Source organism: Alligator mississippiensis, chromosome 2 (genome assembly GCF_030867095.1).
Source record: "Alligator mississippiensis isolate rAllMis1 chromosome 2, rAllMis1, whole genome shotgun sequence".
Taxonomy (NCBI): domain Eukaryota; kingdom Metazoa; phylum Chordata; order Crocodylia; family Alligatoridae; genus Alligator; species Alligator mississippiensis.
This window is the reverse complement of record NC_081825.1, coordinates 3421868-3443498: the sequence shown is the minus strand read 5'-3', so window position 1 is coordinate 3443498 and position 21631 is coordinate 3421868. Positions and strand designations below refer to the sequence as shown.

The following is a 21631-nucleotide window of genomic DNA, read 5'->3' as shown; positions in this document are numbered from 1 at the left end:
TCCCAGTTTTCTGCTGTCTGCAAGCTTTGATCCCAAATCTTCTCCCCTGCATCAAGGTCTTTCATAGAAATGTAAAAACAGCACAGGACCCAGGACGGACCCTCGTGGCACCCACATGCAACCTTCTGACACTGATTCACTTATGGTTATTCAGCTAGTTATACTGGTCCATTTTTTATTCAGCTAGTTATACATCCACTGAACATCCATCCAGATTATTTATGAGTACATCACATGGGACTGCATCAAAAAGTCCAAGGATATGATATCCACTGCATTCCCCTCATCTGATAGCTAGTTATCCTGTCAAAGAAGGAAATCAAGTTGGTTTGGCATGATTTTTTCTTAACAAACCCACCTGAGCATCCCTTCTTTCTCCAGGTGTTTATGAAAGGATGGTTTTATCATAATAGCTGCTCTGAGGATCTGCACAAACTGCTTCTAGTGGAACCTGTTTTGGCATCTCAAGGAGATAAAGCTTGGGAGAATGACATTAATTTTCCCCAAAAGTTGAACCGCAGTGTGGACTGTGTATTATGATCACAGGACGCTATGGGACACAGTGAATCATATGTACATACATCATATAATACTGTCACTAATTTGCAGCCATGCCATGCTCCGTGATTGGCACAGTGACCATGCTCATGGTGGCATGGGCAAAAACAGACTCTTCTTGGATCTTTGGAAACATGCTCATGTGTTCCCAGGGCAAAAAACCCACAGTTCAAAACAGTTATTTGAGAGCCTCTCTGCTCACATCCACCACAGCAAACCCTCAAATAAATGTAAATCAGAACTGGCACAATGTTTGCCCATAGGGTAGATTGAAACTGGTTTTATTCCCCAGTTTCAATCTAGTGGGGAAACAAAGTATTGTTGAACAAGCAAGTTATTCGATGTTTGTGTTAATATTTAAAACTCTTTCAAAATTGTCCTTTTGGCTTGTTTTTGGGTTTTTTTGTTTCATTTTGCCAGGAAAAATCCCTCCATCTGTTTGCATTTTTTCTCCGTAAGGGTAGGCGGTAAACACCTGAGCCAAATAGGGGAAAATGTCCCCTCTCACTCTTCTTAACTATTCCCTACTCAAAAAAAATCTCAACTATTTCCTACTCAAAGGGTGCATCTACACATTCGTTAATGCACAGTAGTTACTGGAATCAGGACTCACAGTAGAGGTGGTATTTTTTATTAGACCAACTAGATTTTTGCAAAAAAACCTCTTTAATTGCAAGCTTTTGGGCACAAACACCCTTCGTCATAGTAGTTACTGGGCATTTACTTTAGTACTTGCTTAATAAAGTACTAAGTAAATGTGCAGTAACTAGAGTTACTGTGAAGTAGCATCAGTGAACGCCTTCTTAGTGATACTACTGTGCAGTAGTGTATTAGCACAGTCCAGCCCGCGACACGCTACTGCGCAGCGTTATTAGGTTACTGTGCATTAAGCATCTCATGTAGACACACCCAAACAGATCTCAAAGTGGGTTCTTTTGACCTGCTTAAATTAAGAGAAAGTTTTAAGAAGAGAAAGTATTTTTTTTAAATGAAAGTATTCTTTTCTTTCTTTTTTTACTTGTCAAAATAGTCCCCCCTGCCACAAAGCACACACTTTTCTAATGGAAAGAGTTGGAGTCATTCGAAGAGAAGGCAAGCATTCCCTCCTGAGAGTCTGAAACAAAAATGCGCTAAACCCAGAAAACTTTTGACGCGATGAATCACACAATCCCAGAACAGTCAGGCTGGCAGGGCTCTCAGGAGGTCACATTTAGCCCGGCCCATACTCAAGGCAGGATCAGGCCTATCCAAAGCATCCCGTCCACACTGTCTAATCTATTCCTAAAACTACACAGACAACCCGGTCGCACAAAACAACTCTCTCACCAAATGAGAACTGACATTTTCCTTCGAATCTTGAATTCTTTCTTTTTTCATGGAGGGTGGGGTGCATAAAAAATTGTATGTGAAAAACGCCCCCCAATTTTTTTAGGAGAAACTTTTTCATGGGATAAATTCCAGTCCTCCCTACTGCTCTGTGCCGCAGCCTGTAGCTCAGCCCTGCTCCCCTGCAGATGTGCAGGGGTTGGCTCCTCTTCCTGGCTCAACCCACCCCATGTGAACACACAGGGAGTTAATGCAGAGCTGATCCTCATAAGGTGCAGGAAGGCAGAGGGCCCCCACCAGCTCTTGATACTCCCATCCCCATATGGTAGACCATCCGCAGAAGATGGCAAGTCCTTCACTCCCCCGAAAAAATATTCCTTCGCACTTCAAGCACTTTCTATGGTTGCCAGAAGGTCAGTTATTGCCAGTTTTATTCATCAGCATCTGGGCAGTTTTCAGGACGGGAAGAAGTAAACAGTGGGATCTGTGCTGCGACCGGTGCTGTTTAATATATTCATAAATGATCTGGAAAAGCGAGGTGTCCAGATTTGCAGATGACAAACTTATTCAGAGGGGTAAAGAGCAAGACGAACTGTGAGGACCTACAGATGGACCTGGCCCTGTTGAGCACATGGGCAACTAAATGGCAGATGAAATGCAATGTTGATAAGTGTGAAGTGATGCACATGAGCAAAAACCCAAACTACAGCTACACCACGATGGGCTCTACATGAGTTGTTACCACACAGGGAAGAGATTTGGGAGTCACAGTGGATAGTTGGCTAAAAACATCAGCTCGGTGCTCAGCAGCCCTAAAAAAAGGCAAATGAAGTGTTAGGGCTTATTAAGAAGGGAGTTGTGAACAAAACAGAAAGGATCGTGATGCCCCTTTGTCAATCCCTGGGGCATCCACACCTTGAATACGGTGCCCAGCTCTGGTCCTTGCACCTCCAAAAGGAGAGAGAAGAACGGGAGAAGGGCAGAGAGGATGATGAGGGGTGTGGAGGGGCTGTCCTATGAAGACAGACTAACAAGGCCAGGCCTGCTCAGTTTGGGAAAGAAATGCTTGGCGGCGGGGTATGAGAAAGGTTTCCAAAATACTAAATGGTGAAGTGAAAGTCACTAGGGCTTTATTATTGACTGTCTTTCTCAATAAAGGAGTCACACCATGAAACTAGTGGGTAGGAAGTTTAAAACTAGCAAAAGGAAGTTGTTTCTCCCCCCAGCGTGTCATTAAAGATGGAGCTCGTGGCCCCCGGATGTGGGGGGAGCTGGGAGTGCAGCCGAATTCACCAGGGCTCGGACGCGTGCCGGGAGGAAAGGGGCATCGGGGGCTCTGGGGCAGGGAGTGAGGGGCACGGGCTCTGCATCAGCCCTGCCTGGACCTCAGTGCTGGAGGCTGCAGGGAGAGGAACAGGGGAAAACCCTGCTTGGACCCAGGCAGTCTCCCTTCCAGCTGCCGTGGGACATGGGAGGCTGGGCAGCACGGACCTGGGGTCTGACTCGGGACATGGCAGCTTTGATGTTCTTAGTGAGCTCAGGCTCACGAAAGCTTTGGCATCTCTGACTGAGTTGGTCTATAAGGTGCTGGCAGGGGCAGCAAACAAACCCTAGAACAAAGGGTTAAAGTGCCAGCATGGCTCACGCTGGGAATGCTGATCAGGGATAAGGCAGGGCAGGGTGGCACCTTAAAGACTAACTGGATCAGAAGGACATAAGCCTGGCTTAGCAGGGAGATCACAGTAGTGTGCCCGTACCAGGTAGGCACAGCGAGGGTGCCACACAGCAGCTTTGCTAGGCCAGCTCTGCCCATGCTGGGGGGGCTTTGCCGGGGTGCTATCCTGCACCGCAGCCCTGTCTGGATGGGAGCTGTGTCCTGCCAGCCTGAGCTGAGCACCTTCTCCCACCAGATGGTGCATCTGAGCTGGGAAAAGGGCCCGGGCCCGCAGGTTTGACTGCATCGGGACTCTCCAAGAATAGAAATTGGCTTTATTTTTTCCAGGTAGCAGGAAAAGAGCAGCTGGTGCCGCCGACGTCTGACTCCCCCCAGCTCTCCTCTCTCAGGCTTGTCTGCGCGGACCCTCGGCGCACTCCAGGGGACCCCTTTGCTGTGCACCCCGCTGCCTGCTTCCATCACCCTGGGATGTTTCCCCCACTACAGAAAGGATGTGGATATATTGGAGTCTGGTGGAGAGCAATGAAAATGGTTTGGGACCTGGGGGACAGGACTAGTGAGGAGAAACTGGGGGAACTAGGCCGATTGAGTCTGGATAAGAGCAGACGGAGGGGGATTGAATGGCAGCCTTCACCTCCCTGCTGGGGGGGCTGCAAAGAGGATGGAGCTGGGCTGTTCTCAGTGGGGGCAGATGGCAGGACAAGGAGCAATGGGTTCAGGCTGCAGCAAGGAAAATTGAGATTGGATATTAGGAAAAACTTTCTCCCGAGGAGGGTGGTGAAGCACTGGAACAGGCTCCCCAGGGAGGTGGTGGCATCTCCATCCTTGGAGGTTTCATAGTTTCATAGTTGGTTGGGTCAGAAGGGACCTGAGCAGATCATTAAGTCCGACCCCCTGCCCTGGGCAGGAAAGGATGCTGGGGTCAAATGACCCCAGCTAGGTGATTATCTAGCCTCCTTTTGAAGACCCCCAGGGCAAGAGCCAGCACCACCTCCCTTGGAAGCTGGTTCAAGATCCTAGCCGCCCTGGCAGTGAAGTAGCGCTTCCTGTTGTCTAGCCCGAATCTACTCTCCGTCAACTCGTGGCTGTTATTCCTTGTTACTCCCAGGAGTGCTCGGGGGAACAGGGACTCCCCCAATGCCTGCTGGTCCCCCCTGACTTGTTTGTAGACGGCCACTAGATCCCCCTCAGCCTTCTCTTGTGGGGGCGTGAACAGGTTCAGGTCCCGTTGCCTCTCCTCGTAGGGCCTGCCCTGCTGCCCCTGACCATGCGGGTGGCCTCCTCTGGACCCTCTCCATGCCGCCCACATCCCTCCTGAAGTGCAGCACCCAGAACTGGACGCACTACTCCAGCTGCGGCCTGACCAGTGCCGCATAGAGGGAGAGGATCACCTCCTTGGACCTGCTCGAGATGCATCTGTGGATGCACGACAAGGTGCAATTGGCCTTCCTGACCGCGTCCCCACACTGCTGGCCCATATTCATTTTGGCACCACTAATGACTCCAAAATCCTTTTCTGCCTCCGCGCTGACGAGAAGGGAGTTCCCCACCTGTAGGTCTGCTGCTGGTTCTTCCCCCCCAGGTGCAGCACCTTGCACTTGTCAGTGTTGAAACCCATCCTGTTCTCATCCGCCCACCCCTGTAACCTGTCCAGATCTAGTTGCAGCCTGTCCCTCTCCTCCAGTGTGCCCACTTCCCCCCACATCTTAGTGTCATCTGCGAACTTGAACAAGGAGCTTTTCACCCCGTCGTCCAAGTCGCTGATGAAGATGTTGAACAGTGCAGGCCCGAGGACCGAGCCCTGGGGGACCCGACTGCCCACGTCCTTCCAGGTCAATAATGACCCATCCACCACCACTCTCTGGGTGCGGCCCTCCAGCCAGGTAGCAACCCATCTAACTGTGTAGGCATTGACACCACAGTCACCTAATTTTTTAATGAGGATGGGGTGAGAGACAGTGTCGAAGGCTTCCTAAAGTCCAGAAAGACTACGTCCACCACAAGACCTGCATCCAAGGCTTTGGTGACCTGGTCGTAGAAGGCCACCAGGTTGGTCTGACAGGACCTACCTCTAGTGAACCCGTGCTGGTTGCCCCTGAGCATAACCTCCCCTGCCGGCCCCTCGCAGATGTGCTCCTGGATAATTATCTCAAAGAGCTTCCCCAGGACTGAGGTAAGACTAACAGGCCTATAGTTTCCTGGATCCTCCTTCCTCCCTTTTTTGAAAGGTGTTGAAGACCCGGCTAGACAAAGTCTTGGCTGGGATGATGTAGTTGGGGCTGGTCCTGCTTTGAGCAGGGGGGTGGACTAGATGTGACCTCCTGAGGTCCCTCTGTCTTGGACCAACCACTGTACTACCTTGAGTCAGGTCACTTATGTGAGCTGTGCCTCAGTTTACCTGTAGGTAAAAGCAGAGTCACTCCAGAGGGTGTTCTGAAGCTTAACCAATGCATGTGATGGATGGAGAGTCCCCAGTGCCTGCTAAGCCCATTGCACTGGCAGGATGGAGGGCAAGTGGCCGTCCCAAGGGGCAACTGCAGTGTGCCATGTTCAGGATACACCTACACTGCATTGCTAGTGCACCCTGGGCTGATGCTGTCTGGCCTCCTCTGCTTCCCCAGTGCCTGCTTCATGTGTGCCAAGCCCAGAAATGAGGAGGTGAAGTGCAGCCAGTGTCTCCCCACCACGGGGCTGCAGACAGAGATCTGGAGAGTGATGGCTGGGAGCACCCTCAGGGCAGCTTCACCCCTTCCTGTCAGAGAATTATAGACAATGAGGACTGGAAGGGATCTCAGGGGGTCACATCTAGTCCAAACCCTGCTTCAAGCAGGACCAGCCCCAACTACATCATCCCAGTGTCTAGCCGGGTCTTGAACATCTCCAAGGGTGGAGAGTCCACCACCTCTCTGGGGACCCTCTTCCAGTTCTTCACCACCCTCCTCGTGGGAAAACTACCCTTTCCTCCAACCTCTCTCACAGCCTCAGACTGATGTCTCCCCTACCAGCTTGCTCACCAGAACCCACATCTCCCCCTTCCCCTACCAGGTGCCTCAAATGCAGCCCCTTCTCCCCCAGAAAACAGCCAGCCGGCAGCAATGCACTCTGAGCTCCCCGTCCCCTCCTGCGCCGTCTCTTCAGGACCATAGCACCGCGTATGCTAGGGTCTCATCTTACTCCTTCCCCGGCCCAGCGCAGAGCTGCACACGGTGTCTTGCCCTCTGTGTCGGGATATCGGGTTGTGGATGAGGCGAGGCACCTGCTTCCCCAAGGTCGCTCGGTTAATTGGGTTATTTATACGACTCACATGATCAGGGGCTGGGGCTGGGGAGGTGACCTTTTAGCCCTTAGATGCATTTCTGATGGCAGTGATGGAGAAGGCAACCCAAACAGATTTCATGCTTGCTCTGCAACCGTCTTGGAAAGTGTGTGTGTGTGTGTGTGTGTGTGTGTGCGTGTGCACATGCACATGCTTGCGTGTATGCGTGTGTATGTGTGTGGGAGAGAGAGTTGGGAAAGCAGCTAGAGATGCAGCCAGCAGGAGGTGGTAGCACACATGCATGTGCGTGTGTGTGTACACGCACGTGTGTATATATGTGTGAGAAGTTGAGGGGCCCAGCCCCACAGAAGACCATCCATCCCTCTGCAAAGCTGGCCCCACATCCACAGAGGCTCCGAGTGAAAGACAAGAAGCAGAGCAGGAGGCCGGATGCCCGCGGGGCTGCAATTCCCCTGCACGATGTACAGGAGCGGCAGATTTAAGTCACGGCCATGACCACGCCAGCGGGGACAAGGGCAGTATTGTTGAGGTGGGGGGCCCTGAATTTCCTCTCCTTGCTCCGTCTTTACCCTGACCTGACTACTGAGTTCTCCGGAGTCACTCCAGATGAACACCGGTGCAAGGAGAGACTTGGCCTGGCTGCAGACACCACATTGCCAATCTCAGCTAAATCCCCAGGATTTAAAACAGGGGTCTCTCATCTCCCTGCCCCAGAGGCACTTTGTCATCATCTACTTCCACACTATCGGCGATGCCTCTATCTTTAAGCATGGTTTCATCTCCTCTTCGCCCAGTCCCTCATTACATGTTCCTGCAGCAACTCGGAGGCAGCGATCTATTTGCGAAGCAGCTATTTCTGTCGGGAGTGACTGATGTCAGCCGACAGGGCTCCTGCCGTGATGCTGTAGTGGGTCCAAGCAGGAAGAGACACCACACTGTGTGTGTGCGTGTGCATGCACGGAGGGGGTGTTTGTGCATGTCTACGTATTCACGCGTGCCTTTGTGTGCGTGCATATGTGTGACAGGGAGAGCTCTCTAATACAAATATACTGAATAACAGCCCGGGGAGTCCAGAAAATTACTGGCCAAAGGGGACTTTTCTCTCCAGTGGAGGGAGCGATATCATTTAGGTCATGAAAGCACCAGGGAGCTCTCATGCATCCACGTCTCAGGGACTCTGCTACATACCAGCCATATACAAGCATGGTTTTTAAGCCAGGCTGGCAGGGCCCTCGGTAAGTCACATCGAGTCTAGCCCCCTGCCAGCCCCGTCTGAGCCATCCTAGCCACGTGTGTGCCTAGTCTGTTCTTAAAACTGCACAAACAAGCCTGTTGCACAGATGCTGGGTGCATTGTCCAGGAACGCCGCCAACACCCTCACCTGCCCCAGGTACATAAAGAGCTTCAGTTCTGCCGTGCGCTGGGGCAGACCCCAGGTCCGTCATGCCCGTCTCCTGTGTCACGGGGGCAGAGAGTGGAGGCTGGAAGGGAGAGTGACTGGGTCAGACCAGGGTTTTATCCACTGTTCCTCTCTCCCTTGCAGCATCGAAGGTCCAGGAAGGTCTGATTCAGAGGCCGTGCCCCTCACTCCCTGCTCCATAGCCACTGAAGTCCTTGGCAAATCTGGCTAAACTCTGAGTTTCCAGGCCACAAGCTCCACCCTTGAATGACACACAGGGTGAAACACAACTTCCTTGTGTTCGTTTTAGATTTACGACCTCCACAGCTCCAAGAAAGAGAGCCGTGCCCCCTCTGCCGAGGAAAGCAAACCCCCCACGGTCCATGCCGATCTCACCAGGGGGTATGATTCCTGTTTAAAAAATAAAAAATGATAGAGGCTTTGGATTCTCATCTTCTGGTTGCAAAGCCGGGGCCTTCGTTTCCATCAGTTGAATGACTCGGAGAGAGTCACAAACGCCTCCCCTAACAACGCAGCACAGGCATCAATGTCAGCCGTGGCAGCCCACGCTCTCGCCAAGCCGGGCACGGTCACTGACCCCACGGAGAAGCTGAGCATCTCCCCTTCTCCCATTCCTGGTCCTAACGGCCCAGCAGGATCCCAAAGGATGCTCCCCTGACAGCGTTAGAGAGGAAATGTTGCCCATGGCTCAGGACTGGGCCTGGCTGGTGTGGTGGACTTGGGTGGATGGGGGTGGCTGAACAGGGGAAGAAGCTCCCTGTTTTAGAGGGGAAAGAGGAAACTCATTTCTGGTGCTGGTCCCTTTGCAAGTCACTCCGAGTTTGGCGAGATGGTGAGTGCAGAAGGGAAACCAGGACAGGACAACACAGCCCCAGCTCGCAGGGGTCACATTCATCGTGTCCCTGCTCCAGGTGGGCTCTGTCCCCTCCTAGCCGTGGCTGGGCCCTATACAGAGGTCAGGGACCCCTGAGAGCCCAGGCTGTGGAAGCTCATGAGTTAAGACACCACGGAGCAGGCTGCCTGTCTGGACACCTTCTCGGGCGGCAGAGGATACAGGGGCGATGCAAAGCGGCAGGTCAGGACCCACCACAGCAGCCCAGAGTGACAGGGCAGTGCCTGGGGCTGCTGCTACAAGCTATTTCCCACAGGCAGGCTCCTCTTGCAACTGAGATCCAGGCCCCATTGTGCCAGGTGCTGCATAAACACAGGGAAAGCAGCAAGCCCTGCACCAGAGAGCTAAAAACCTCCATGCAAAAGACACCGGGCATGGAAGGACCGGAGGTACAGGTGGAGGGTGCCATGTGCCCCAGGTCACAAAGACAGTCAGGCAGAGACGGCAAGCTCTGTGCCGGGGACGGATCCAGAGGAGGGTGCACTTAGCTTCCTGACCCGCCCAAAGTTTAAAGCCAACTGGCCGTGGCCGCAGCATTTCCGATTAGGCAGCGCGGAGGGAGTCCCTTGACTTTGTGACTCACAATCTACCTGATTCCTTCTAAACTCTTCACTCCACAGGTGTGAACGACCCTCTCTCCCTTTTACAGAGTCACAGACATTTAGGGCTGGAAGGGACCTCGCGAGATCATCAGGTCCAGCCCTCCAGCTCTGGGCAGGGAAGATCGCTGGGGTCAAATAACCCACGGTTATTTTAATGGTCTTGATACTTCACCAATCAAGCCAGCTTTTGGTCTGCCACCTGCTCCTGGGCATGGAGCTCCTATTTCACAGTTTTTAACTCATTCCAATGAAGTCCTTTTTGCTTTAATACACTGAACAAGACAGCCCTTGGCCCCGAGCCTGTGAGTAAAGCTTCCAGCTTATGTTTAATCGGAGAAAAATGGGCGCTGTGTTCTACGCGAGGGTCTATCTCGCCGACTGCACGCCCCTTTTCCAAATCCTCACGCTCCGTGCTGCCTCTCCCCCCTACAAGCCCAGCTGTTGCAACATACCGAGAGCAGCCACCCTGTTTGTAGAGCACGGCGCTAGCTGCAAACCTGGAAGGGCTTTCATGAATAATGAAGCCAGCGTGCTTTGGGATGACCTGATCGCCCTAGTGCGCGCCCCTGCGGAGCCAAGCAAAATGCTTCCCGTCTCCAGCAACATTCAGGGACCACGTCCAAAGCGAGTCGCGGACTGGGGGTGGAGGCCAGGGCGAGGAAAACAGTTAGGACGTCTTTAACATTCCAGCTGCCCACGCCAGACAGGGCTGGCATGGTTGGCATGCTCCTGGGTCACAGAGCTCCCTGGCCTTTCCATTCCCCCCGATCGGCCCGTTCTCCCCCAGTGCTGGGCAATGAAGGTCATACGGTTTGTTTTGTGGCCTGGTACCCTTTGCGGTACCAAGGGAGAGATATCCAGAGCACACAGCAGGGATTAGCGGAGGTTTGAGTTGACTGAGGAGGGGCTCTGCACCGTGACACTGCAGCAGATGCCAGGGAACGCTGCACCGAGGAGTTTCACGCGTGCCGTGCAATGGGACGGATCCGCCTTATTTCCTTTGCATTGCTCCTTTAAATCCTTCTGGGCTCGGCTGTCCTCAGAGACAACCACATACATGATGCAGGCTGTTGGAGGATGGACAGACACACGCACGCACCCCCTCGGGGCCGTCTCCTGCAGCCCTCACTCTTGTCTTCCTCTCTTTCTCATTCTCTGTTGCTTTCCATACAACAAGGACATGACGAAGCTGCTGGGCCTAGCTATGCACCCGGTGCCTTTCTGGCAGTGCCTAATAAAACAACATAGTGAACACCATTAGAGGGCTCACTGCTATTTAAAAGGATGCTAACCTCCACGGTTTCAGATAAAAGCATGTGTTATTTTTGTATTCAAATACAAAACAATCCCTGGGTATTTGAATGTGCTGTTGTGCTCAGCCCAAGGGGCAGGCTGATATGGCAGCAGCTGTATCCACATCAACCTCCTGCCCAGAAAAGCTCCTCTGAGCCTGTCCCCAGCTACTTCTGCCTGTAGGACCACAAATAAAGTTGATGAGAAGGTGACGTCTGACTGTCACCTTGCACAGAAATGTCCCCCTGCTGCTCTGTCATCTGCTTAATGCCAGAGCCAGAGAGGGGAGGCACCATCTCCACCCCGGACCTCAGCACGGTGGAGAGGAGATACTCAAGCATGGTGACGGCGAGCAGACCCGGGGGTGACGCAGGTCAGCACAGCACAAGAAAGCAGGCTCCTGATCATCCCATGCAAGGGAATGACACAAACCCAAGCAGGTGGGACAGCCAGAGGTGGGTCCAGCTGTTTGCCTGCAGTGTCTGTGCATTGCATGTGGGCTGGGAACTGCCCTGAGGACCGTCCAGCTGGGCAGCCAGCTCTTTTGGGAGAGCACAGCTGGATGCTCTCTTCCCGGGGTCCTCGAGGAATGCCCTGCTGCACAGAGACCTGAGGGTGGTGGAGGGTCTCTCTGGGCCACTTAACAGCCACAGGACTCACAAGGAAAACTGGGGGCTCAGAGCTATGTCCTGTAGGCAGCCACAAAACTGCTCTGGGCAAACAAGAGCCCACAAGCCTACTCAGCGTGGCTCAGAGAGCCGCGCCTGAACCTGCATCTCCTGCATCCCTGCCCGGTGCTCTCACCCCAGGTCCCTGGGTGCATCCAGAGAGCTAACAGCCGGGACCTAGAGCAAAGGGCTTGGAGGGGGAGATAAGACTTCAAGGTTTCCCAGTTCAATCATTCCTTCACACCTGTTCTCCAGGGGAGAGTGTCCCCTAACTGCCTGCTACCGGGGACCGCTACTGCAGTGGCGCTGGATGCCATCACAGGGCACCGGTCTGTTCACACCCAGAATACACCTCCTGTCTCCATCCACCCTGGGGGCACCTGGGCCTCCACTCAGCTCCCATATGGCCTAAAGGCTTCGGCAGGAGTGGGGTCAGACCCAGGACACTTAGGGTCGCAGGCAGAGGAAGGTCATCCCTGCCTTGTGGCTGGGGCCAAACAAGAGACCGTTGCAGTGTTTAATCCAGGGCTCTCGCTAAACTCTGCCGCCCCTGCCCTGGGAATGCACAACCGATGCCAATTAGGGCGTCCAATAATAACATCCCTCCCCCACCCGGGCTTTGTGGGCCCGATCCCAGACAGCCCCTGGGATCTGGGTGCAGATGCAGCATGCACAGGTCCTTGTAGGAGACGCTAGGCCCCTTCCCATGCCGGGTGCTGCGCGCTGCTCTCTTTTGCCCCTGGCTATTTTTAGTGGGCTGGTAGCGGCGTGCTGTTCTCGGCCATACATGGAGCAAGCAGGCGGCTCGTGGAGGGAATTTGTCCCCAGGGTGCTGAGTTTCAGACGTTTGGAGACCCCTCAGGGGTGGGCAAGGACAGGGATTGTCACCTTCCCCAGGCACCACGCTCTGATTACAGCTCCGCCAGCCCAGACCCCGGCTCCCCTGCCAGCAGCACCGGGCTCCCCTCTGTGTGGCCTCTGCTCCCTGCCAGCACATGCAACCTGTGCTGGGGAGGATGAGGGGCACGTCTGTGTCCCATCCCTGGCTTCCTCGCTCCACCCGGCCCCTCCACCCAATGAGCGCCCTGCTCCAGGGAGAACAACAGCCGTGCTGGGAGGATGATGCTGAGGGCAGAAATAGCTCCAGGCTCCACAAGGAAGCCTGGAGCCTCTGGTATTTGTGCTATTAGCTTGGCCCTTCTCTACGTGGCCTGGTACTGCCAGGCAAAGTGATTGCCACCCAGAGCTATGGGCAAGGGAAGGAGATGGTCCAGCAGCTACTTTGGAGCTCCCCTGCTCTGCCACAGGTTCCCTGTGTGACCCTGGGCAAGTCGCTTAGTGTCATAGGAGTGCAGGATAATGGGAGAGTCGGGCTGCAAGGGACCTCACAAGGTCACAACCAGCCCAGCCCCCTGTCCAAGGCAGAATCAGCCCTGACTCAACCAGTCCCGCCAAGGGTCTGTCCAACCTGCTCTTGAAAACTTCCACGGATGGAGACTCCATCACTTTTCTTTGCACTGGGACAGGCTGGGACCAACTGGCTACTCAGCAGCTCTGCAGAAAAGGACCTGGGGGTGACAAGGGACAAGAAGCTCGACAGGAGCCAGCAATGTGCCCTTGGTGCCAGGAAGGGTAATGGCATCCTGGGCTGCATTGGTAGAAGCATTGCCAGCAGATGGAGGGCAGTGATTCTTCCCCTCTATTCAGCACTGGGGAGGCCACATCTGGAGTCCGGTGTCCACTTGTGAACCCCCACTACAGAAAGGATGTGGACACATTGGAGAGAGTCCACCAAAGGTCAATGAAAATGGTTGTGCGACTGGGGGACAGGACTGGTGAAGAGAGGCTGAGGGAAGTGGGTTTATTTAGTCTGCAGAAGAGAAGACCGAGAAGGATTGAAGAGCAGCCTTCACCTCCCTGCAGGGGGGCTGCAAAGAGAATGGAGCTGGGCTGATCTCAGTGCGGGCAGGTGACAAGACAAGGAACAATGGGCTCAAGTTGCAGCAAGGGAGGTTGAGGTTGGATATTAGGAAAAACTTTCTCATAAGGAGGGTAGTAAAGCACTGGAACAGGTTACCTGGACAGGTGGTGGAGTCTCCATCCTTGGAAGTGTTTAAGACCCAGGTAGACAAAGCTTTGGCTGGGATGATGTAGTTGGGGCTGGTCCTGCTTGGAGCAGGGGGTTGCGCTAGATGTGACCTTCTGAGCTCCCTTCCAGCCCTTGTTGTCTGTGATTCTCTGATCCTAGCTGCCTGTTCCAATGCTTGGCCACCCTTGTAGCCAGCAAGTTCCTCCTAACCTCCGTCTCCAATCCGCCCGCATCCCTGCCTCTTGGGACTGTTGGCAGGATAATCCAACCAAAGTTTGATTTTATCCAGGGGGCTGAACTAGCTGTGACTTCATGGGGTCCCTTCCAGCCCGATTTCCCCATGATCCTGTACAGATGGGAAGCTGAGGAGCAGCTTCAAGAAGGATGTGGACAGGTTTGCAAAGGCTGTTGTCATCAGGGTTCAGGAGGTGCTGGAGACAGAGTGAAAAACCCGGATGGGAGCTTGTCTGTGCTGTTCATCCCCAAAGCATCAGAAAGAAGATCAGGCATCACTGCACCCCATGCTATCATGCATCTACCTCTGGGGGGGTGATCTCTACAGCAGCCATGCAGCAGAGCTCCAGTTTCTGGAGAGGACGCAGAGAGCATGCAAACTCTGAAAGAGATTTAAGAAAGTGGAGATGAGTTCTTCTGTTTGCTAATTGATTGGGAAGTTGGGGGGACAGTATCCCTGCTCCTAGGAATAATGCCAGGAGGTCTCTAAGGTCCAAAATGGGGTATGATCCTGGCTTGACTTCTCCGGTGAAGGCTGACGTCTCACTGAGCACAGCACCCCTAGCACTAGATTGGAGCAGTGAGTCCTACAGCCAGTCACCGTCATCCCTGCCGGCAGCACAGAGCCCCCCAGCGCCACCAGGACTGATGCAGAGGACCCCGGGCCCCCGCTGCTGGTTGTCCTGGGAATGTGTCTCCTGGAAAAGACTTCAGGATATGGTCAGACATGCAGGCACTTCTCAGTCAGTCGCTTGAAGGAAACATAGAAAAGCAGGGCGGGGAGAGACATTTGGGGGTCATAGCTCATCCATCCCCCTGCTCCAGGCAGGGTCAGGTTCATCCAAACCATCCCAGACACGTTTTTGTCTGATCTAATCCTAAAACTATGCAACAATGCTGATGTACAACTAGGCCCATTGCCTGTAGACACCGAGAAAACCTGAATCTGCCCCAGGTGAAGCCGGGGGGACGTGTCCTGCTGCTGCCAGCGGTGTTAAATGCACTTGAGAGACCCCAGGCAGAGGCTCTCCCTTGTTGCAGCGGAAGGCAAACCTCCCACCCCAGTCCGGACCAGTCTGAGCAGAGGGGAAACCCTTTCCTGTCCCCAGTGCAGCATCAATCTGAGCTGGAGCTCAGGGGCAAGACCCTCCAGCCAGGGCCCTGCAGGGTTGGTGCCAGCAGGAGCATTGGCACAGCCCCATCCTCGTCCCCAGCAGCCAGCACCCAACACTGCTGAGAGGCCAGAAGAAACACCCCTTCTGACATGTAGTAGCAGGAGGGGAAAAAGGTTCCTTCCCAGCTTTATGGGGCAGCCAGCAAGGCCCAGAAGCCGGGAACATCCCCATCATAGCAGAGCAGAGGGATGGATGAGCACCCTCAAAGTTCTTGTGTTCATAAGCAGGCTTGCACAGGAAAACATGCACCACCCCATGGGCAGGCATGTGCACACACCTGCATGCACACGACTCCTATGCACTCACAGAAGCAGGGGTGCGGAGGCCTGGGCAGGCGTGCACACTGGACAGACCTAGAATGGTGCATGGAAACATATGTCACGTCAACACGCTTGCATGGGTGGCATTGTCTCCCAGGAAGTCATGTGTACCCCCACCAGCACGCTTTGGCATGGGTGGCATTGTCTCCATTGACCTGAACTGGGAAACAAGCCCTGCCTGCTAGCTCCTGCCCCATGGTTGGTACATGCCCGGGGCTGGCCTTGGGGTCTCCCCTTTGGGCAGCACTCGGCATCCCTGGCACCGTGTTCATGTCATTCTTCAGTCGGTGCGAAGCAGGAATGAACGGGCAGGGCTTGTTTCACAGCAACCCCACAATGGCTGACACACACACCGGCACACATGTGGACACATGAAACACATGCCTGTGCACATGGACCCATGCACGAATGCCTCCCTCTATATCTACACCCTTGGTCAGAGTGCACTTGGCCATGCTCTGAGCCACACGTGTCTCTTCCATGGACCTTTGCAGCAAATGCTTGCCCACGGGCTTTTTACGACGTGGGCTGGGTCTCCCCTGCGCCTGCTCAGGGGAATACAGCACCGCTGATCCCAGCCAGAACACATGCACAAACACCAAATGGCCAGAGGGTTTTCCCAGCAGGGAAGGGGCGTCTCCATGCCTCCAGTGTGCTCTCCCATGGGCCCTTCTCAGTCATTTGTGTGGGGAGCCCCCTGGTGAGGTGGAAGAGCAAGTATCAGGGGAAACTGAGGCACGGAGCAGCTCAGAGCAGGACTTCCAAGATTAGGAACCCAACACGGTCCCCCAGCCCAGGGTTCAGGGCCATTCTCAATAGGGGCTCAGACACAACAATAGCAGCTGGGAGCTGACAAGGAACCTCTTTGGAGACCCTCTGTCAGGGAGAAGCGGGGGACCCTGCGTCAGCCAGGAGTCCCCCTGCTCCCACCATGAGGTCTCCTTCCTTCCAGGGCCTGAGCTCAAAGTCTGTGGACCAGAGCAGGTTCCCGCGGGGGTAAAGCAGGACCAGCTGACCGCAATGAGCATGAAGAAGAGGTGGGATCTGCCCCATCCCCCCCAGGCCTCTGCAGTCAAGGTCGTCTTCCCTGCCTTCCTCCTCTGGAATGACAGCACCAGGGAGGCAGGGTCATAAATAGAGGCTCTTTAAGCTCAAGACAACTGGCTGGGAATACAGGGCCAGGGTAGGGAACTCAAGGGCACGATACCCCCCACCACTGGAGAGCCTGAAAGCCTCCCTCAGCTCTGCAGGAATGGTCAGGGCAACCTGCGGCAGATTGCGTGCATGTGCGTATGGGCGAGAGAGCAGGCGTGCACGTATACAAGATGTGTGTACATTTGTGCGTGTACCTGTTGCAATTTGGGGTGCCAAAGCCACAAAGGTCACAGGCCTGTGAACTCAGCTGGCCACGGCGTGGGAGCAAAGGCAGGCAGAGATCAGCACCATTTCTTGGAACTGGTCTAAAAGGCCAGACAAGGAAGGACGTGGGGATTGCTGCGTCTCCACTGAGTCAACTGCTTTTCGGAGCAAGTGGAGGGCGGTGGGGGAGACCTTTCGGGCAGGCAGCAGGAAACAGGCAGGTCCTGAAGCAGCTGGACACAGGGCCCCAGGGATTCTCCTGACCGGATCATCCTGCTAATTGCTCAGACTGAAACAGAGAGAGGCTGTTTGGAGTCACACAACAATGTTTACACAGGCAGCTGGAACGGCAATGAACTCAAATTAGCCCTGATTGTCCCACCAATATATCTCATGGGATCTTCAAGTAGCCGGGACTGTCTGTAAGATCCCAGGATAAATGTCTTTGTCCTCAGATAAACCAGTCACAGGATCACAGACAAGGAGGGTTGGAAGGGACCTCAGGAGGTCACACCTAGTCCAAACCCCTGCTCAAAGCAGGACCAGCCTCAACTCCATCATCCCAGCCAGGGCTTTGTCTAGCTGGGCCTTAAAAACCTCCAAGGATGGAGACTGCACCACCTCTCTGGGGAGTCTGTTCCAGTGCTTCACCACCCTCCTTGTGAGAAAGTTTTTCCTAATATCCAACCTCAACTTCCCTTGCTGCAGTTTGAGCCCATTTCCATTGCCCTCCACTAGACTCTCTCCAATAGTTTTTTAGCCTCAGAGGTTTTGCAGCAGCAGAGAAGGAGGCTTTGAGGCATATTCAGAAGGGCAGTCCTGGGAGATGACCAGAAGCATCTGCGTATGGTCCTGAATAAATAGAGCCTTGCCCTTGGTGCAAAGAGGGGAGACACAGCGTCCCTGGTACCGGGACCCCTCCCGCTGTGCAGCAAGGGGCATCACACTCTGTCCAGGGGACTGGTACCACAGCTGCTTGCATGGCATGACGCTCATCCCACCAGCTCTGTCGCGACCAGGGAAGGCTTGCAAGAGATGTAATGTTGGGTGGTGACTGGACAATCCCCTGCAAATGCCAGCCAGCGCCCCTGAGCAGGTCTCAAACTCAAGGCATTGTCCAGGGGGTGTTTAGCCGAAAATGTTGGGTTCAGCCGCTTCCAGCCAGCATGCACCAAACCCAGGAGCCAGGCAAGAGCCAGGTGTCATGCCATTTGCTGGCTTGCAAACAGTCGGGGACTGGCACTAGTTGCCCAGGGCAGCTGAGGAGTCTCCATCCCTGGAGGTTTTCAGCAGACCAGGTGGCATCTGTCTGGCCTGGGATGCAGGAATCATAGAAATCCTAGAGACCTGGGGTTGGAAGGGGCATGGAGAGGTCACATCCAGTCTAAGCCCTGCCTGAGGCAGGATCAGCCCTGTCCAAACCAGCCCGGACAAACCCAGTGTCCAAACTCATACCACAACTACCTCCAACCCTGACATCGCACCTAACCCGGCCACAGGGAAAGCTGGGGGGGCAAAGCTGCCAACATCCCGCTGCTGCAAAGGTTGTTAATGGATACTCGAGAGACCGCAGGCAGAGGCCGTGCTCCTGCTGCGGAAGAAGGCAAAAAACCCCCCAGTGCGGACCAGTCTGACTCCCCTGGTCAGACTGGTCCCCACTGAAAATCCCTTCCTGCCTGCAATGCAATGTCAGTGTGACCTGAGCAGAGAGGCAAGACCGTCCAGCCAGGACCCTGAGGGGTTGGTGCCAGCAGGAGCGTTGGTACAACCCTGTCCCATCCCCAGCCTGGACTGCAGCCAGCACCCAGCATCTCTTGAGGAAGACAAAAAAAAAAACCCCCTCTGACCCATGAAGCAGCAGGAGGGGAAAAATCCCCTTCCAGCACGCAGCAAAGCCTGCAAAATCCCCAGAGTAGCGAGCATCTCTGCAGGGTTGGATCAAGGGGCCCTCGAGGCTCCTTCCAGCCTGAGCACGCAGGGCAGGGACCTTCCTGGGGACGTCTGTTCCCTGTGCCACTGCGGTTATACAGCGGAGGATGCACGTGGAAGAGGATGCAGAGTCTTATTCACATGAAGATCCTGCCCTTATAAATGCTGGATCCCGTGTCCTCAGTGCCCTGTTTCTGGGATGGGGTGCAAGAGCAGCTGGGGTGCAGACCTGAGCTGCTGGAGTGATCCAGGATGTGGGAAGAGGTGGAAGAGGTTGGCTTGGGACCTTCGAGAGCACGCACGCCCATGGGGGTGCAATAAGGGGGTGCCTCTGTCACCCAACCAGGCCATCGAGGCAGTGGAGAGGCAGGGAACGTAAAGCCAAGCAGAGGAAATGCCATTGTTGCCAACAGAGATCTGGCGCAGGGGCCAGGAGACGGCGTGATCTGATAGCAAAGTACTAGCCAGACAGCGATGGGGCCTCACACAGTAGGGCCTGAGACCTGGAGCCCTGGGTGAGTTCCCTGCCGCGCCAGGCGCTGTACATAAGGAAAATACAGAAGCGGTCTCTGCCCCAGGGAGTCTGCAGCGCCCGTCACAGTGCTGGCCTTGAGATGCCCAAGGTGAGCGCTGCTCAAACACCGGGCCTGCTTTTTCTCCAGAAATGCCCAAACTGCAAAACAGCCGCATGCTCGGGAGGAAGGTTTCCATAAGGTTTCCACAGAAAATCCTGGAAAAGCTGTGCCCTGCACCTCTGCTGCCCCAGGGGTGGGAGTCCTGGCTGGGGGATCCCAGCTCCATGCCACCCTGCCCCCCGGCCAGCTCCACCGTGACCGTGATGCTGCTTGTAGGACAGGCATAGCCCCCCGATCTCTTGCTTGGGACAGTTGGGTTAGTCCTGGGGGGCGTCTCGGTGTGGGGACGAGGAGCAGGGGACCGTGCTGCTGCCTGGATCCCCTTGGGGTGTGTGGAGGGGCACTTACCGCCTCAGAGGGTCCGAGGGCAGCTGCCCGGGGGCCGTCCTGCCCGTTGCCCACTTGCCTTCGACTCCCCGGCCGTCATCCCAGGGCTGCATTTTCCCACGCAAGAGCCAGCTCCTGCGGAGCTCAGCGGAGCCCCTTGCAGCTCCTCGCTGCCTGGCTTGGGGGACAGGGAGCGAGTCCTGCCGGCCTTTCACGGCCCCCCCATGCATCCGTCAGGCAGGGAAGGGGGGCAGCGAGGTCCCTGGGGGTGTCCCCCAGCACAGGGCTCCGGCAATGGCCCCGCACGAGACTCAGTTCGGGTCAGGGAGCTGGATTCGGCGAGTCCCGAGCCCTGGAGAGAGGCAGGCGCAGCCCTTCCCAGGACAAGGGGAGCTCTGTTCTCCGGCGTGGAGGGGCGTCGCGCTAATCCGGCCCGGAAAGCGCGGTCCCCAGAGCAGCTGCCTGTCAGTCCGGCCGGCTGCATGCCCGGAGAGGGGCTGGGGCCGCGCTAAGTGAGTGACAGGTGCTGCCTCTCCAGGGACAGATCTAGGGCCTGGATTGCCCAGAGGCGAGCAGGGGTCTGTTGGCATGGCCGGGGAGTCCACGCAGCTCCCCAGAGCCAGGCCCATGGGGGGTTTGGGGGAGTGAGAGGAGCAGCCACAGGCTTGTGGGATGGTTCCCATCTCCTCTATTCATGCACTCGAGCTGTGATTCCCAACCAGGGCACGCCGGGGTGCCTCGAGATCCTTTCCGTGGGTGCAAGCAGGATCCACAAGAGAAACCCAGAGGCTGCAAACAGAAATGCACAGCCGGGGTGGGGTCTTTCTGAGCCCTTTGCAACAGACGAACAGCTCTGGTATTTTTCTGTAGGCAAAAAAAGGGTGAAAACCAAGAATGGCGTTTTCCGAGGGACGCCCCGAGTCTATCCAGGAGCACCTCGAGTCTAAGGGGATTGAGGACCGCTGCACTGACTCTGCTTTCGGGGCAACAAAGCACGTTTCCCGGAGTCTGGCGGGAGAAGCCAGAAGGTCCCACTATGGGGTCGAGCCCGTGGGCCTCGTGGCCGTGCAGAGAGGCAGCGAGCTCGGGCAGCCCCGTGTCCGGGTCTCTGGCCCGTGCGGTCTGTTTGGTGGGCAGGGATCAGGGTTTCCTCAGTCTGGCCTCGCGCTGAGCACCTGGGCAGCCCCAGATCCCGGTCAGGATTGCACGCTGGATCTTGGTCAGGATTACATGCTGGATCCTGGGCAGAACACTACATGCTGGGTCCCGGTCAGGACTGCACGTTGGGTCCCAGTCAGTATTGCACGCTGCATGCTGGATCCCGGTCAGGATTGCAGGCTGCATGCTGGATTCTGGTCAGGATTGCACGCTGGTTCCCGGTCAGGATTGAATGCTAGGTCCCAGTCAGGATTGTATGCTGCATGCTGGATCCCAATCAGGATTGCACGCTGGATCCCGGTCAGGATTGCATGCTGGGTCCCAGTCAGGATTGCACACTGGATCCCAGTCAGGATTGAATGCTGTACACTGGATCCTGGTTGGGACTGCATGCTGGATCCCAGCCAGGATTACACACTGGATCCCAGTCAGGACTGCATGCTGGGTCCCGGTCAGGACTGCACATTGGGTCCCAGTCAGTATTGTATGCTGCACGCTCAGGATTGCACTGTGCACGCTAGATCCCGGTCAGATTGCATGCCGGATCCCAGTCAGGATTGCATGCTGGGTCCCAGTTAAGATGGTATGCTGCACGCTGGATCCCGGTCAGGATTGCACACTGGATCCCAGTCAGGATTGCATGCTGGGTCCCAGTTAGGATGGTATGCTGCACGCTGGATCCCGGTCAGGATTG

General features: G+C 55.2%; 1 protein-coding gene across 2 annotated transcripts in view; it reads right to left on the bottom strand.

The window, feature by feature from the left end:
* The window catches only part of ZNF638 (zinc finger protein 638), a 109349-nt gene extending 89106 nt beyond the window's left edge, over nt 1–20243 (bottom strand). Inside the window, exon 1 of one of the 2 annotated variants that reach the window (XM_059721410.1) lies at nt 19801–20243. In XM_059721410.1, coding sequence (XP_059577393.1) covers nt 19801–20009 — 209 coding nt within the window. In that variant the 5' untranslated portion in view covers nt 20010–20243. The remainder of the gene's footprint in view (nt 1–19800) is intronic. The other variant, XM_059721409.1, reaches the window with a different exon arrangement.
* Nucleotides 20244–21631: the final 1388 nt, after the last annotated feature.